This window comes from Tupaia chinensis, unplaced genomic scaffold, assembly GCF_000334495.1.
Source record: "Tupaia chinensis unplaced genomic scaffold, TupChi_1.0 Scaffold000528_1, whole genome shotgun sequence".
NCBI classification, from domain to species: domain Eukaryota; kingdom Metazoa; phylum Chordata; class Mammalia; order Scandentia; family Tupaiidae; genus Tupaia; species Tupaia belangeri.
The window spans coordinates 1,577,242-1,592,439 of NW_006160041.1; the positions used below are offsets into that span (position 1 = coordinate 1,577,242).

Here is a 15,198-nt window from a genome sequence, read left to right on the forward strand (position 1 = left end):
CCCCCTACTCACCTTGGGTGAAGAGAGTGTGACACTACCAAGCCCAGGCATGGTGTCTGAACTCACAGCATGGCAGGGGTTTAGTGTTTTTGTTTGTTTGTTTTGTTTGCTTTTTAAGAGATTTTTTATATAGGACACATGTGCTCACCAGAGAGACAGAGAGATATGGAGAGACAGAAAGTGAGAAATCATCCCCCAGAAGGGATGGCCACACTGTAATCCCTTTTCCTCTATTCTCCTCTCGGGATTCTAGGCACACATGTACATGTGCCTGTTGTGAGCTTCAAGCCACCAGCTCCAGGACTGAAACCATGGTCAACAATGTGGGAGTCCAGCACCATAACCACTATGTCACCTGCTGGTCCCAGGGGGATTTTTTTTAAAGAATTATTTTAGGGACCAGCAGTTGGCATAATGGCTATGTCGCTGAACTCCCATGTAGTCGACCACGGTTCAAGTCCCAGACCCAGTGGCTTAAACTCACTCCAGGCGCATGTGTGTGCATGCTCAAGATCCTGAGAGGAGAATGGAAGAGAAGGGGGTGATTTCTCACTTTCTATCTCTCTGTCTCTCTCTTGTCTGTTGAGTGCACGTGCCCTATAGCAAAAGCCTCTCAGAAAAAAAATTATTTTATTTGGGATCAGCAGTTAGCGTAATGGCTGTTGCTGGACTCCCATGTAGTCGACCGCTGTTCGCATCCTGGACCTGGTGGCTTAAAACTCACACTAGGTGCGTGTGTATGTGTGTCCAAGATCCCGAGAGAAGAACAGAGGAAAAGGGATTGCAGCGTGGCCATCCCCCTGGGGGGTGATTTCTTGCTTTCTGTCTCTCTGTCTCTCTCTGTCTTTCTGGTGAGTGCACGTGCCCTATAGAGAAAGCCTCTCAGAAAAAAATTAATTTTATTTAACTTTATTTATTTATTTTAGTTTGACCAGAGAGGGGCACAGAGAGAGAGAGAGAGAAACTGAAAAAACAAGCCACCAGGTCCGGGACTCAGACCGTGGTACGCCATATGGAAGTCCAGTGTCTTTAACCACCACGCTCCTGGCCCTGGGGAGGTTTTAAAGGAAGAAATCCTGTCCTCGCCTTGCCATGGAGACGGCACTCCTCTGCTGGTGCATCCAAGGGCAGAGGCCAGCGCTCTCCAATGGAACATTTGGGGACCGTCCAATGGTGAGTGGCCACTGCGGGGAACAAAGATAATCTGTGAGAAAGTCCCTATGGCTTGAATGGCCTCACTGAAATTCGTGTTGAAATGTAACTGTTCTGTGAAGTATTAAGAGGGGAGAAACTTAATCCAGCTGTGGTAGAAAGAGGGGGGGTCTTTGGGAGGTAATTAGACCTAGATAAGGTCCTCGGGCAGGGCCCTCGTGACTGAATACCGGGAACTCGTACCCTCTGGCCATGTGATGCTCTTCGCCACCTTAAGACTTTTTGGGGAGCCCCAACCAACAAGATGACCCTCAGTAGAGGCAGCCCCTTAACCTCGGACCTCTAGGACCATGTGCTGCACACGCCTTTATTCTGTATAAATTACCCAGTCTGTGGTATTCAGTTACAGCAGCAGGAAACAGACTAAGCCAGTCTCACGGTATGTCTTAGGTCAGACAAGTTAGAGAATCTGATGAAAGTAATGAACTTGCCCCCAGAAAAGTGCAACACACACACACATAGTTCTGCATATAATTCTAGGCCCTCTGCAGCCCACCCACGGACCTCCCAGGGGCCTATGAGCCCAGGATTAGGAGTTTGTCCTTAAAGAACCTTATAATCATCGTTGGGAAGAACACCCGGTAGGCAATTTCAGAGCCCAGAAGTGGAGCCAGCCTGTAATAAGGAGCTGAGTACTTAGGGACTGCATGGAAGGGGTGGTGGCTCTCCACAGGGGGCCAGGAGCTCCTCCTGCAGGAGCCACAGCTGGGCAGGCCCTGAAGGGAAAGGGCCAGTGCTAAAGGCAGTGCTGCCAGGCACCGGGTGGCTCTGAGCTCAGAGAAGCAGGAGGCAGCAGGCCCTGGAGACGTTAACAGCTCCATGATCTCTAATTCTGGAGAATTCCAAATTGTAGCTTCAAAGAGACCTCTGTCAGGATGTCCTGGGGGAGAAGATCAGACAGCTTATCAGAGCATGTCTCAAACGTCTGTGCACAGAACTGCAGGGGGAAGTGTTCTTGTTAAAAGTCAGGAGTGAGCTCTGTCCCTCCCATTTTAGGGTGCAGGAATTTGCATTTTACAGCACCCCAATGATGTGGTTAATCTGCAGACCACTTTAAGGGAGGGCAAGCTCCCTCACCCAGAGGGACGTCAGGCTCCCTTCCTCTCTAGGTGCAACTCACAGAGCCTGACCCCGAGAGAGCACAGACGGGGTCGTGCCACCTCCGCACAGGACTTAGGGGTCTTGGTGGAAGGTCTGGCCTTCCCTGCACTCAGGGAATGTGGTAGGCACTAGGGTTCCCCAGAGCACCCATCCATCCCCAGGGGTGGGGAGAGGGCTGCCTACTTCGTTCTAAACCTCTTCCCCTCCAGACGTGACAGATGCCACCCTCATCCAAGCTTGGAACATCCTGTCCTTATTGTCACTGGGGGGCTCCCAAGCAGGGATCTGGCAGGGCTTAGCCTGGACTGGGGCTGGGACAGGGAAGCAGATGCCCTGAGGAAGGGAAGCCCTTAGAGCCCTCGCAGCTCTGCACAGCTCAGAGGGAAGGTGGTGTGGCTTCGGCTCAGTCCGAGGTCCCCACTATTGGGCATGGCAGGGTTGGAGGCAGGAGGAGAGATGTAGAGAGGGGATCGGCCAGGGGCTCCCAGATAAGGCTCAGGCTGTCACACATTTGCCCTGAGCCAGGGGCCACCTCACTTTGCAGCCTGAAGGCCTGGAAGTCAGCAGGCTTTGCCACTCTTAGAAATGAGACTCAAGGGCAAGGAAACACAAGGTCCTCCCGCATCCACAACACACACATGCACACACACACACAGAGAGAGAGAGAGAAGCACACCCTATTTTGGAGAAAAAGGCTGGAATCACAGGATACTGTCAAAGCCTTCAGAGATCACCGGGCCCACTGCCCCCATCACTCAGATACAGAAACAGGTGCAAGGACTATCGTCCTAAGTCACTCAGCCTGTCGGTCATCGCATGCAAGCCCACAGCCCCTCGCTTGCCCCGAAATGCTCCTTCCTCACCACTGAGGCAATGGGTCTCAGCAGGAGTGCTATTTAAACACTTTAACAACCTGTGCAGCACAGCCCCAGCAACCAGAATGGACAATGGCACCGGGTCAGGGTCCTGGGAGGCCTCTGAGTTCTCCTTTTGGTTACTGGATCAGGGAATATCCAGAGGGTCATGAGAATAGGCTGGGACAGTGGGCTTAGGGGCAGCTCTTTCTCATCTGGAACGGAAGTACAGGCATGTGACACACACTGGCATTTCAGTCGATGATGGACCGCACCCTGACCCGGCGTAGGTCAGCCCACTGCCCGGACAGTGCACAGTAGGCTGAGCCGTCTAGGGTTATATAAGTGCCCTCCAAGGCCTTCACTCCGCGAGATCACCTGACAGCGCAGTTCTCAGAATTCTGCCTGCCGTAAAGACTGCAGTTCAGTACGTTCAGAGCTGTCTGGCTGAATGTCAGCCCTGCAGCCAGGACTCCCCTCCAGGTTATCCAAACATGCCTGGGGCTTCTCGTGTCCCTCCCTGTGGATTCAGCCCAGCCTGGAGGAGGGGGCAAAGTCCCAGGCTCCTTCCTCACCTCACGCTCAGCCCAGATGGTAGGGCTCTACAGCTGCCTTCTTCCTACCTGACTGAAGACCTAACCTATGACAGCACTTGGTGGGAAAGGGGGCGACAGTGTGGGGCCATTAACCTTGCCTGATCACATCTCCCATCTGTTTTTCTTTAGCCTTTAAAAAAATGTTAAAGCCCCACTCAGCCCTGTAGGATCTAGGGCCTTAACCACCACGCCACCTACTGGCCCCCACGTTGGACATCATTACTTTGCAGCTCGGTGGCTGAGGACTGTCCAGGGGTTACATCATCAGCTAGCACTGACTTACCTGTGGCCTCACGACTCCAGTGAGAGGGGCTGAGTCTGCAACCACCTGGCAGGAGCCAGCACTGAGCACTCAGTGCCTGCCAGGGTCCCCGTGCAATCTTGGGCTCAGAGACCAATTGTGAAACGCAGAGGGGAGAGGCTGCCCCCTTCCTCTTGCAAGGAAATGGGGAACACGTGGTCTCTCTCAGCTCTGCCCCTTCCCCAGAGCAGACCAGAAAGGCTGCCCCAGTTATGCTGCAACCTGATTTCCCATACCCTGCCCTGGGCCTGGCTCCTTTTAGACAGACTCAACCAGCTCCTTCTCTGGGCCCTCCTCCCTCCCTGCTCACCCCACGCCTCTGTGCCCTGGCTCAGATAAGAGCTTCAAGCCAGACAGACTGGTGGAGAGGGGAGAGGTCTCTGTCTCTGCCACCAACCACCTGTATGACCTTGGCAGGTTGCTTAAAACTTTGAGTCCCAGTTTGTTTATCTGTAAAACGGGAGCAATACACTCTCAGGGTCATTGGGAGCATTAGATGAGATAAGGCGTGGAAAGTGCTGAGCGAGCACAGTGCCTGGCTGGGATCAACAGAGGGTTATATCAATACGAAACTCCTCCTCCCGCCACAGCAGGGAGGCCAGGGAGTGAACTGTGCTGGGCAGCCTTCAGGATCGAACCCAGAAAGAGCCTTGACATTGGGTGCTAAAACATCCCTGCTCCTCTAACAGGCCTGAGGGAGTTGAGTTCTTCCAGGGAGAAGATGCACTTTGATGAGCGACTTGGTGGAAGATGCTGCCCAAGTATACCCCCATCCCAGAGCTTCCTGGACCACCTTCCAAGGAGGATGGGCTGGTCCCCGGCAGGTGCTTGTGCATAGTGAGGTGGGGCAGACAAATTGCAGAGGAGAAACTGAGGCTGCTGTCAGGCTCCCTTCCTCTCCCCTGACCTCTCTGCACAGGCCCAGCTTCACTGGCAAATGAGTGCTGAACAATCCTTAACTAGAGCCAGCGCACGAGCGTGAGTTCTCATTCTGCCTCCCAGCAGAAAGGCAGTCATATAGACACGCAGGCATGAGCCGGAAATGGCAGGCTGCCCAGGTAGAATGGGGGCTCTGGGATGCAATGGCTGCAAGGCCTCGCCCTCTGCCCTCTTACTCTGAGCATAGGGTTCTCTCTAGCACAGGGCTGCTCCCAACACAGCCCCCTGCCCTTCTGCAGACTGCTTCGTTCAGGATGAGAGAAGTTCAGAAAGTACTAGGAAGCAACAAGATTCTTCGCTAACAATTTGACAGGATGATTTTTTATCTGTTTAATCTAATAATAAAACAGTTGGGCTTGTATTCTGTATGTCTCTTTTCACTTCATTTTTCTAGCGATTCTTTTGTATTGTTTTATAAAAGAAACAGCCTGTAATTTATTACAAATGAAAAAGAAAACAATTGACCCTTAACCGCACAGAGTGGGAGAAGCTCTGTCCAGATGTCTTTTCATCTTGGTCCCCACGGCCTTCCTGTCACCCTATTACATTCAATTGTGCCACTTGGGCAGAAGGCCTCTGGGCTGTAAAACGTCCCCAGCCTCCATCTCCTGCAATGCACCTGATCCCGTCAGGTCCCCCTTCTGGGCGGTCAGACTCGGAGCTGTTCTCCCCTCCTAGCCCGCCCTGTCACCCAGGACACAGCCCAGTCTCATGCCCTGGAAGCCACAGGACTTTCTGTCCCCAGTCTTCACTTGGCAATTCACCTAATGTTCAAAAACACCCATAATTCAGTGCAAGGCTTTGTGCTATGACATTAAGCATGGCCCTCCTCAAGCTTGTCCCTGCATTGCAAAGAAACTCCTCTCTCTTTTCTCCAGCGGCTTTTGACTTTTTGTTTGAAAACATATTGACTTGATTTAAACCATTAATGCACAAGATACACAATTCAGGCCCTACAAGGCGCTGACAGCAAAAGGGGAGTGTGCCATCCCCCCCCACCAAGACCCTCTGCAGAGACAGCCTCCCACCCACCCTACCCGCCCAGGCTGGCCTCCACAGATACAGGCGCTGTCATGTGGATCTGTCCCAGCATGTTTTTCAAGCTGCCCAGGCTGGGGTTTAAACCACATGGTCAGCCATGGGCGAGCCAGCTCCCTGAACCACTAGCTATGGGGCCAGCCCAGAAGGAAAATTCTTGATCAGATTCTCATTGTAAAGATCTACTTTGGCAGTGGTTTGGAGGGTGATTTGGAAAGTGGCATACAACTTATCTATGACTGTATTACGTATCCTCCCCAAACTTAGCAACTTAACAAAGGACAGTGACTACCTCGCATGGCCTCTGAGGGCCAGGAATGTGGGGCAAGTTTAGCTGGGTGATTGCTATTCAGGGTTGCTTATGAGGTCTCAGTCAAGTTGTCTGAAGGCTTTGATGGGCCGGAAGATGTGCTCCCAAAACCCTCTGCTCACATGCTACTGGCAGAGTCTTGATTCCTCTGCTCCTGGCCTCCCCACTGCTCCCGCCATGGCAGCTGACAGAGTGAGTGGCCCCAGAGGGAGTGAGAAGAAAGTCATAGCACTTTCATGACCTAATCACATCCAGTCTTTTTCTTTCTTTTTTTCTTTTTTTGGAGAGATTTTTTTCACTATAGGGCACGTGCGCTCACCAGACAGACAGAGAGAGACATAGAGACAGAAAGCGAGAAATCACCCCCCAGGGGGGATGGTCACGCCGCAATCCCTTCTCCATTCTCCTCTCGGGATCTTGGGCACGCACATGCACATGCGCCCGGCATGAGTTTTAAGCCACCGGGTCCGGGACACGAACCGTGGTCGACTACGTGGGAGTCCAGCGACACAGCCATTACGCTAACTGCTGGTTCCCTCACACAGATCATTCTTAAAAAAAAAAAAAAAATGAGTAAGTCAGCCTACACTCTAGGGGAGGGGAACTGGCCTCCATCTTTCAGAAAGAGGACCGTAGAGGATTTGCAGACCATTTCTAAGACCACTATACATGGTTGAATACCTCGTTCAATTTGTCATTCTGGGCTGGCCGTATAGTCCAGTGGTTAAGGGAACTGGATTACACATGGCTGACCACATGATTTGAATCCTGGCCCTCAGCGGCTTGAAAAACACGCCAGCACATGTGTATGTGTGCTGCAAATCCCAATGCCTGCTCACCAGCCCAGTGCCTGGCGTGGGATGAGTTTCTACAGTAGGCTGGGGAGTGGAATCAGCACTAACCAGACCGAAACTTCCTGAGCCCAGCAGAGAAGCCGTTGGATCTATCCATCCTGGATAAGATTAGGTGAGAACCGCTCCCCACACGTGCACACACAGAAAACAGAATCCACTGGTGGGCAGTTATCGCAGCAGACCAACACGTTCTGAGTCAACTTGTCAGTAACCGTAGCTTCACCAGACACCCCGGATGTGGCAAGCATGTAGGTATTCACTGATTCCTCTCTAGGCATCACCGTGTCTCAGGCATTCTGCTAGACCCTGGAGAGAAAAACTATGGCTTAAAATGATATCGGACTTCTCAGGAATGACTCTGGAAGCTCACAGACATTGGAACAATGATTTCAAAGTTTTGAGGGGCCCAGCCTGATGGTACAGTCAGTACTGAGCTGAACCACAGTGCTGGAAACCATCTGGCCAAATGAGGGTTCAGATCCCCAGGTCAGCTTGAAACATGCTGGGTGCGTGCGTGTGTGTTTGTGTGTGTGAGTGCGTGCCCAGGATCCTGGTGCACTTGAGGACTAGGGGGGGCTGTGGCATGACAAGTCCCTGTCAAGTGTGCTTTCTCTCTCTCACATACATGGGTCTGTATCATGAATAAAATAATAAACTGTTTTAAAAGTTTTGAAGGGATCAGGACCAGCAGTTAGCATAATGGCTATGTCATGGGACTCCCATGTAGTCAACCACGGTTCAAGTCCTGGATCCGATGGCTTAAATTCACAACAGACGTGTGTGCGTGCATGTCCAAGACCCCAAGAGGAGAACGGAGGAGAAGGGATTGCAGCATGGCCATGCCCTCTGGGGGGGCAATTTCTGGCTTTCTGTCTCTGTCTCTCTCTTACTGGTAAGCACACGCCCTATAGCAAAAATTTCTCGAAAAAAAAAGTTTGGGGACCAGCAGTTAGTGTAATGGCTATGTTGCTGGACTCCCATGTAGTCGACCATGGTTCAAGTCCCAGACCCGGTGGCTTAAACTCACGTCGGATGTGTGCGCGTGCGTACCCAAGATCCCAAGAGGAGAATGGAGGAGACGGGATTGCGGAGTGGCCATCCCCCCTGGGGAGTGATTTCTTGCTTTCTGTCTCTCTGTCTCTCTATGTCCTTCCGGCAAGCTCATGCGCCCTATAGCAAAAACCTCTAAAAAAAAAAAAAAAAAGTTTTGAAAGGATCAGCAGATGGCGTAATGGACTCCCACATAGTCAACTGCAGTTCAAATCCTGAAACTGGCAGTTTAAACTCATGCCAGGCGTGTGTGCATTCATGCCCAAGATCCTGAGGGGAGTATAGAGGAGAAGGGATTGTGGCATAGCCATCCCCTGGGGAATGATTCCTCATTTTTGTCTCTCTGGCAAGCACATGCACCCTATAGCAAAAATCTCTCTCAAGAGAAAAAAAAAAGTTTTGAAGAAAAATTAAGTCCAACCCACATTCTATGTCCAGTCAAACTACCAAACAGGTACATAAGACCTCAAAATTTTACTTCTTTTCTTTATTTTTCGTTTTGCCATAGGGCACATGTGCTCACCAGAGAGCAACAGAGAGATAGAGGAGAGAGAAAGTGAGACATCACCCCAAATAGCCATACCACAATTCCTTCCCCTCCATTCTCCTCTCATGAGTTTGGGCATGCACACATAAATGCCCAGAGTAATTTTCAAGCCACTGAGACCAGGACTCAAACTACGCTATCGGCCATGTGGGATCCAGCTCCTTAACTTCCATGCCACCACCTGCTGGTCCTCAAAATTTTACTTTTATTTTTTTTTGGAGAGGTTTTTGCTATAGGATTCGTGCGCTCGCCAGAAAGACAGAGAGAGACACAGAGATACAGAAAGTGAGAAATCACCCCCCGGAGAGATGGCCACACCACAATCCCTTCTCCATTCTCCTCTCGGGATCTTGGGCTCACACCCACACGCTCCCAGTGTGAGTTTAAGCCCTCAGATCTGGGACTCAAACCACACTCGACTACATGGGAATCCAGCGACATAGCCATTATGCTAACTGCTGGTCCCCAAAATTTTACTTTTAATGCATACTTTCTCATAACATATGAAATATTTGTGTCACCAAAGAGAGAGGGGGGCTTCAGAAGGAATATTCCAAATGCTAGACAGCCAACTAGTCCAACTTGAAGCAAGACAGGATCTAGGAGGATCCAGAATCTTTTTCTTAATTATTTATTTAGTTAGTTCCATTTGTTATTATTATTATTATTATTTAATTTGACCAGAGACATAGAGAGAGAAAGAGAAAATGAGAAAGCAGCTGCCAGGTCCAGGACTCAAACCATGTGGTCGGCCATGTAGGAATTCAATGCTTTTACCCACCACACCACCTGCCAGTCTGATCCAGGATCTTTTTAAAAAATAATAAGAATAAAATAAAACAACAGATTTAACTAACTAGACAAAAAAGGGGCGACAGCCTAGCCTAGTGGTTAAAAGAACTGGACCCTACATGGCCAGCTATAATTCAAATTTTGGCCCCGGGGCCAGCAGGTGGCATGGTGCTTAAGACACTGGACACTCCCATATAGCCAACCATGGTTCAAATCCTGGACCTGGTGGCTTTCTTTCTCACTTTCCTCTCTTTCTCCATGTCTCTCTCTGGTCAAATTTTGGCCCCAGTGGCTTGAAAGACATGGCGGGTGCACGTATGTATGTGCCTAAGATCCTGACAAAATGAGGAAGTCGGGAAAGGCTTGAGAAGTGATCTTGCCACTGCAGAGGGTTCTCGCTCTCTCTCTCTCTCTCTCTCTCAGCCTCTCTCTGGTGAGTGCACATACTCTCTGGCAACTAAAACGTTTTTTTAAAAAAGAACTGTAAGAGAATAAATTTATGTTGTTTTAGTCACTAAGTTATGGTAATTTGTCACAGCAGCCACAGGAAACTAAAATGGGCTGAAAGAGACGGGACTGTGAGAAAAGGGGAGGAAGAAATCCTTCCAAGGACGCTGCAATTGGCACCATCAACACTAGAGGCTCACCACGAGCTCTGGGTATGTCCTCTACCCGGTCGCCGCCCAGGTGGTTCCTCTGTCCTTCAAGGCGCAGCTCACATCACTTCCCTTGAACAGTTTTTTTAGAGCTAAACTGACCTGGCAGAGCTAACTATCCCGTCGGCTTGGTACTCACAGAAGACTGTCCATGACACCATTCTAGCCCAACGCAGTGCTGTGGTTTTCAGTCTATCTGCTGAACACCCCATTAAAGGGAAGCTCTGTGGGGGCTGGAGCTATAGCAGTTTCTCCTACAAGTGGGTTAGGTTGAGTAGAACTAAGCTGGGCCTTGAGACCAGCAGGTGGTGTGGTGGTTAAAGTACTGAACACTCCCACGTGGCCAACCACGGTTTGAATCCTGGACCTGGCAGCTTGCTTTCTACTTTCTCTCTTTCTGTGTGTGTGTGTGTGTGTGTCTCTCTCTGGACAAATTAAAATAAAAGGAATGAATGAATAAATAAAATTAAATAAATAATTTTTTAAAAAAAGAATTAAGCTGGACCCTCCTCCTCTTAGACCTGAGCTACTGTCTCTGACTTCATTTCAACCAGCCTAGCTGTTCATAGCTCATTGCTCAGAACAAGAGCGCTTTCTCTGCAGCTTTGACAAGCTTTCTTCCAATGCGCCCCCACCTCACCATCAATATAATGTTGCCATGGATATCTAGCATTTTGTTTGCATTCCTACAATTGAAGTACTTTCCCAGGAATCTTGAATCAGGACCAGGAGTTTCCAGCCTGGGCTGGTTTCTCCCTTGAATGGAAGACATGTCACCCCAACTGCTGTTGTTTTCGCTGGGTATTTCCTATCCCACGTTCTTCATATCCCAGGAAGTACAGGCAGGAAGCAGAGGGCAGAGAGGGGAAGGGGGACTTTCTGTCCTCCACAGTGTCCAGTCCCTGGTGTTAGGCCATCCCTGAGACCCAGCGGCACCTCTGCCCTGGAATTCTTGAGCTACCTCTGGGGTCTTTCCAGTACATTTCCTGGTTTTGCTTAGCCCAGCCAGAGTTGATTTCTATCACTCACAACCGAAGAAGTCCTGAAAAATTTGGAATGAGCAAGTGAAGAACAGCCAAGGACGGAGTGCTGGCACATCATATAGATGGTGCATACCCAAACCAAATACGGTAAAGCCTCACTTGCCAGAGCTCAGGCGTGACCCCCTGCCCTTGCTGTGCACCATGGAAACCCGAGAGGAAATAGGCCTATTGGTCTGGTTGGCTGGCTGAAGGGTGAGGCCAGCGTACAAGATGGAGCATCAAAGCCGAATCATGGGGTGGAGAGAAGTGCAGGGCAAGCCAGGGATTGGGACCCCAAGGAGTGAACGCCTAAGATGCCAAAATCCAATAGCCAAATAGAAAAGGTACAAACCACAGAAGCAGGCCAGGGTCCAACCAGGTGGAAAGAAGCTGTCCTTCCGGCACCAGGGAGCCTTGATTAACACCTGAGGGCAGGGCCTGTTCTGTGTACGGAAAACCCTCTTGGCCCAGGATCCCTGCCACGGGCACCTCCAACCTTGTGGGAGCCACTGAATCCTGAGTCCAGCTCCTGAGCCCAGCCACACCTAAGCCAGGATCACAAAGTACAGACACTCGACTCATCAGAGTAGTCCCAGGGCTGGCTTCTGCCCCTTCACTCTTACCTTAGAACCAGTCGTAGAGCTCGATTAACTGGTTTCCCAGCCGAGGATGGGTTGGAATTCCTACACTGGGAATGGGAGGGATGCTATTAGAAGAACTGCAGTCATAGTAGCTGGAACTAATACACAACAGCAGGGTTTCCAGCCCCAGCCCTAATGGCATTTGGTGCCAGCGAAGTCTTGGTCGCGGGAGGGTCCCATCCTGGGCATTGCGGGATGTTGACCATCCCTGACTTCTACCAACCAGATGTCAGGGGCAACCCCTCCATTTGCATCAATCAAAAACACCTGCAGGCATCACCGCATGTCCTTGGGAGACCAGTCACCTCAGGCTGGGAAGCCCTGGTCTGCTAGGAGAGGGAGAAGCAGGTAAAAATGTTCAGAAGAACCAGAAAAGCTGAGTCAGAAGACCTGGTCTGGCAGCAGCCCAGGACAGGTCGCCAAGGGGCAGAGCCCAGTCCATGACCACAGCCTGCAAGGGTAAGCAGGGGGCGGCAGAGGGGCCATTCCAGAGCATAGTGCTTGCCTTGACAGGAGCCTCCCACCCTCCAATGCTTTCCTTGCTCCATAAGACAGGCAGGACAAAGTCTTCTATCCCCAAACTTTTTTTTTTTTTTTTTTTTGTTCTTGCACTTGCCAGAGAAAGACAGAGAGAGAGAGGGAGAGAGGGAAAGTGAGAAATCCTCCCCTCCCCAGGGGAATGGCCATGCCACAGTCCCTTCTCCTCCATTCTCTTCTCGGGATTTTGAGCATGCACGCACACGCTCCTGGAATGTTTTTCAAGGTCTGGGACTCAAACCACATTGTCAGTCACATGGAATCTAGTGCTTTAACCACTGTGCCACCAGCTGGCCCCATTTGTATTTTAATTTTTTTTATAATAGGTGAAAAATAGGTGCCCCTCTCCCTCACCCCTCAAGGGGTACAGAAAATTGAAAGTTGACCTATGGGGGCCAGGTAGTGTGCAGTGGTAATGCAATTGGACCTACATGGGAAGGTCTTTGGTTCAGTTCCCGGGACTCGCTTGAGCATCCCTGACACACGTGCATTTGATCTAGGTTAACTGAGAATGGGGGGGTGGGTCATGGTGTGAAGACCCTGTTAGGAGCTTGTTTCTCTCTCTGTCTCATGGAAGTAATAAATAAATAAGCTTTATTTAGAAAAAGAAAGGGAGGGGGGGACCAGCAGGTGGTGTGGTGGTTAAGACGCTGGACACTCCCACGTGGCTGACCATGGTTTGAGTTCCAGACCAGGTGGCCTGCTTTCTCACTTTCCCTCTCTCTCTCTTTCACTCTGTCCCTCTTTGCTCAAATTAAAATAAACAAAAAATAAAAATAAAAGAAATAATAATAAAAAAAAAAGAGGGGGACAGCTGGTGTTATGGTGGTTAAGGCAGCTGGATTCCACATAGCCAAGTACACAGTTCAAATCCCAGACCGGTCAGCTTGGAAAACATTCCAGGCACTTGTGTGCATGAGTGCCCAAAATCTCAAAGGGAGAAGAGAGGAGTATGGAGTGACTGACCCTCCATGGGGGTGGGGGCACTTTCTCACCCTCACTCTCTCTGTCTTTCTCTGGCAAGCACACACGCCCTCTGGCAAAATTGGTTTTTTTGTTTTGTTTTTTTAAAGAAAGCACGCTGCCTTCTAGAAGGATAATTAGGGAAGATGTACTGCTGTCTGGCATCTGGGGTCTCTCAGATCATCCATAGTCTCCTTCCTTTTTCCCCAGAACATCATGTCCAAAAACACAGGGGTTTTAACTGTCTGGCACACGCACAGGGGGCCGTGCGCACGCATACATGCAAGATGATGCGTGAGTGAGTGTGGGCGCGTTTGACTGTAAGCGAGCGTGGGAAGGCGTGTGAGGAAATGTGCGTGTGTGTGCGTGCGCACGGGGGCGAGGGGAATGCCTCGACATGTGCTTTCCACTTGGGGTTACCTAAGGTCCGCATTCCAGTCAAGAGCACACGGTCAGCTAAGAGCCTCTTTCCTAACCAGGGGCGTGGCCTGGGCATTTCTCTTGCAGAAGAAACGTGTACCTTGTTGAATCACAGTGGCTGGCGGGTGGGCGGTGCTGGCTGGGAAACAGCTCCCAGAGCTGGTCAGACCACTCAGGGACAGCCCATGGTGGGCATGCGAGGTCCCCAGACCATGACCACTGATGGGAAAGGGGGGGGGGTGGTCACACCTCCCCACACAGCTCAGCATGTGCCCAGGAACCTAAGCAGACCTTCACACTCACCTTGGGAAAGGTGGGCGTGCAGCCATTCCGGCTGGCTCAGGAAATCCACATCTTGGGAATTCTGGAAGGCTCTGCCCTAAGAGAACTGATCTGAAATCCAAACTTAGCCACAGAAGACACTGGCCTGGACATCTTAGTCCAGTCTCCACTGGGTGCTAGTTCCCAAGCGAGAGCCAGGACGAGCTGTCAGTCCTACTCTGCAGCCAGGACTCAAGAGAGAGATCTGCATACTGATTAGGGCAAGAAGCAAGAAGCAGGGGCGGTCTTTCAGGCGGCCCCGAGGAACCAGGAACACCTGATGTAGAGGAAGAAGGAGCAGTGAGGATTCACACTGGTGAACACTCGGGGGACGTGCCCAAGCACTGTGCCACCACATGCAACTTCGTGCACCAACCTGGGATCTTCAAAACAATGCCCAAGGGCATTGAGGCATCAGACTGCCGGAAGGACAGATAGCAAACCGAGGCTCCCAGAGCGGAAGTGACTTTCTCATTATCTCATCGCTGTGAAGGGCACAGCCAGGATTCAAACAAGGTCAAGAATGAGGTACAGAATGTCCAGCAATCGATAGCCTGAATAAACAATGGTTTGTTTACAGCATGCTAGGCAGCCATTGCCATTTCTTGGTAGAAGAATATTTAATGGCCTGGAAAGATGTTGAAGATATGTAACTGCAGCTGGTGGGGGAGAGGGGAAAAAGGTGACAAAACAGCAAGTGCAGGGGGTTGTTAATAAATCAATCAATCAATCAATCAATAAAATATAAAGATATGATTTCCCAGAAAAAACATCAAAATATTAGCTGGGCTTTTTCTAGATAACAAGAGTAAGTATGATTTCTCCTCTGTAGCTTTTTGTCCCTTTTAAAAATATTTTTTAATTTATTCATTCATCTATTTTAATTTGACCAGAGAGAGAAAGAGGGAAAGTGAGAAAGCAAGACCAGGTCCAGGACTTGAACCGTGTTGGCCATATGGGAGTGTCCAGCATCTTAACCACCACACTACCTGCTGGCCCTTCCCATTTTCCTTACAATGATTTTTTCTTTTTTTTTTTTTTTTT

General features: G+C 50.3%; 1 protein-coding gene and 1 long non-coding RNA gene across 2 annotated transcripts; both read right to left on the minus strand.

Annotated features, from left to right (window-relative positions):
* Positions 1-1,192: 1,192 nt before the first annotated feature.
* Positions 1,193-4,900, minus strand: LOC114009378 (uncharacterized). Its single transcript, XM_027775190.1, has 3 exons — positions 4,858-4,900; positions 4,047-4,331; positions 1,193-2,092 (listed from the first exon to the last, which is right to left on the minus strand). Exons 1-3 carry the CDS (start codon positions 4,898-4,900, stop codon positions 1,728-1,730), a joined length of 693 nt encoding a protein of 230 aa, XP_027630991.1. The 3' UTR covers positions 1,193-1,727.
* Positions 4,901-7,121: 2,221 nt separating this feature from the next.
* LOC106735782 (uncharacterized) lies at positions 7,122-12,270 on the minus strand. Its single transcript, XR_003550804.1, has 2 exons — positions 11,896-12,270; positions 7,122-7,511 (listed from the first exon to the last, which is right to left on the minus strand). It is a non-coding gene; the product is annotated as an uncharacterized LOC106735782 (long non-coding RNA).
* Positions 12,271-15,198: the final 2,928 nt, after the last annotated feature.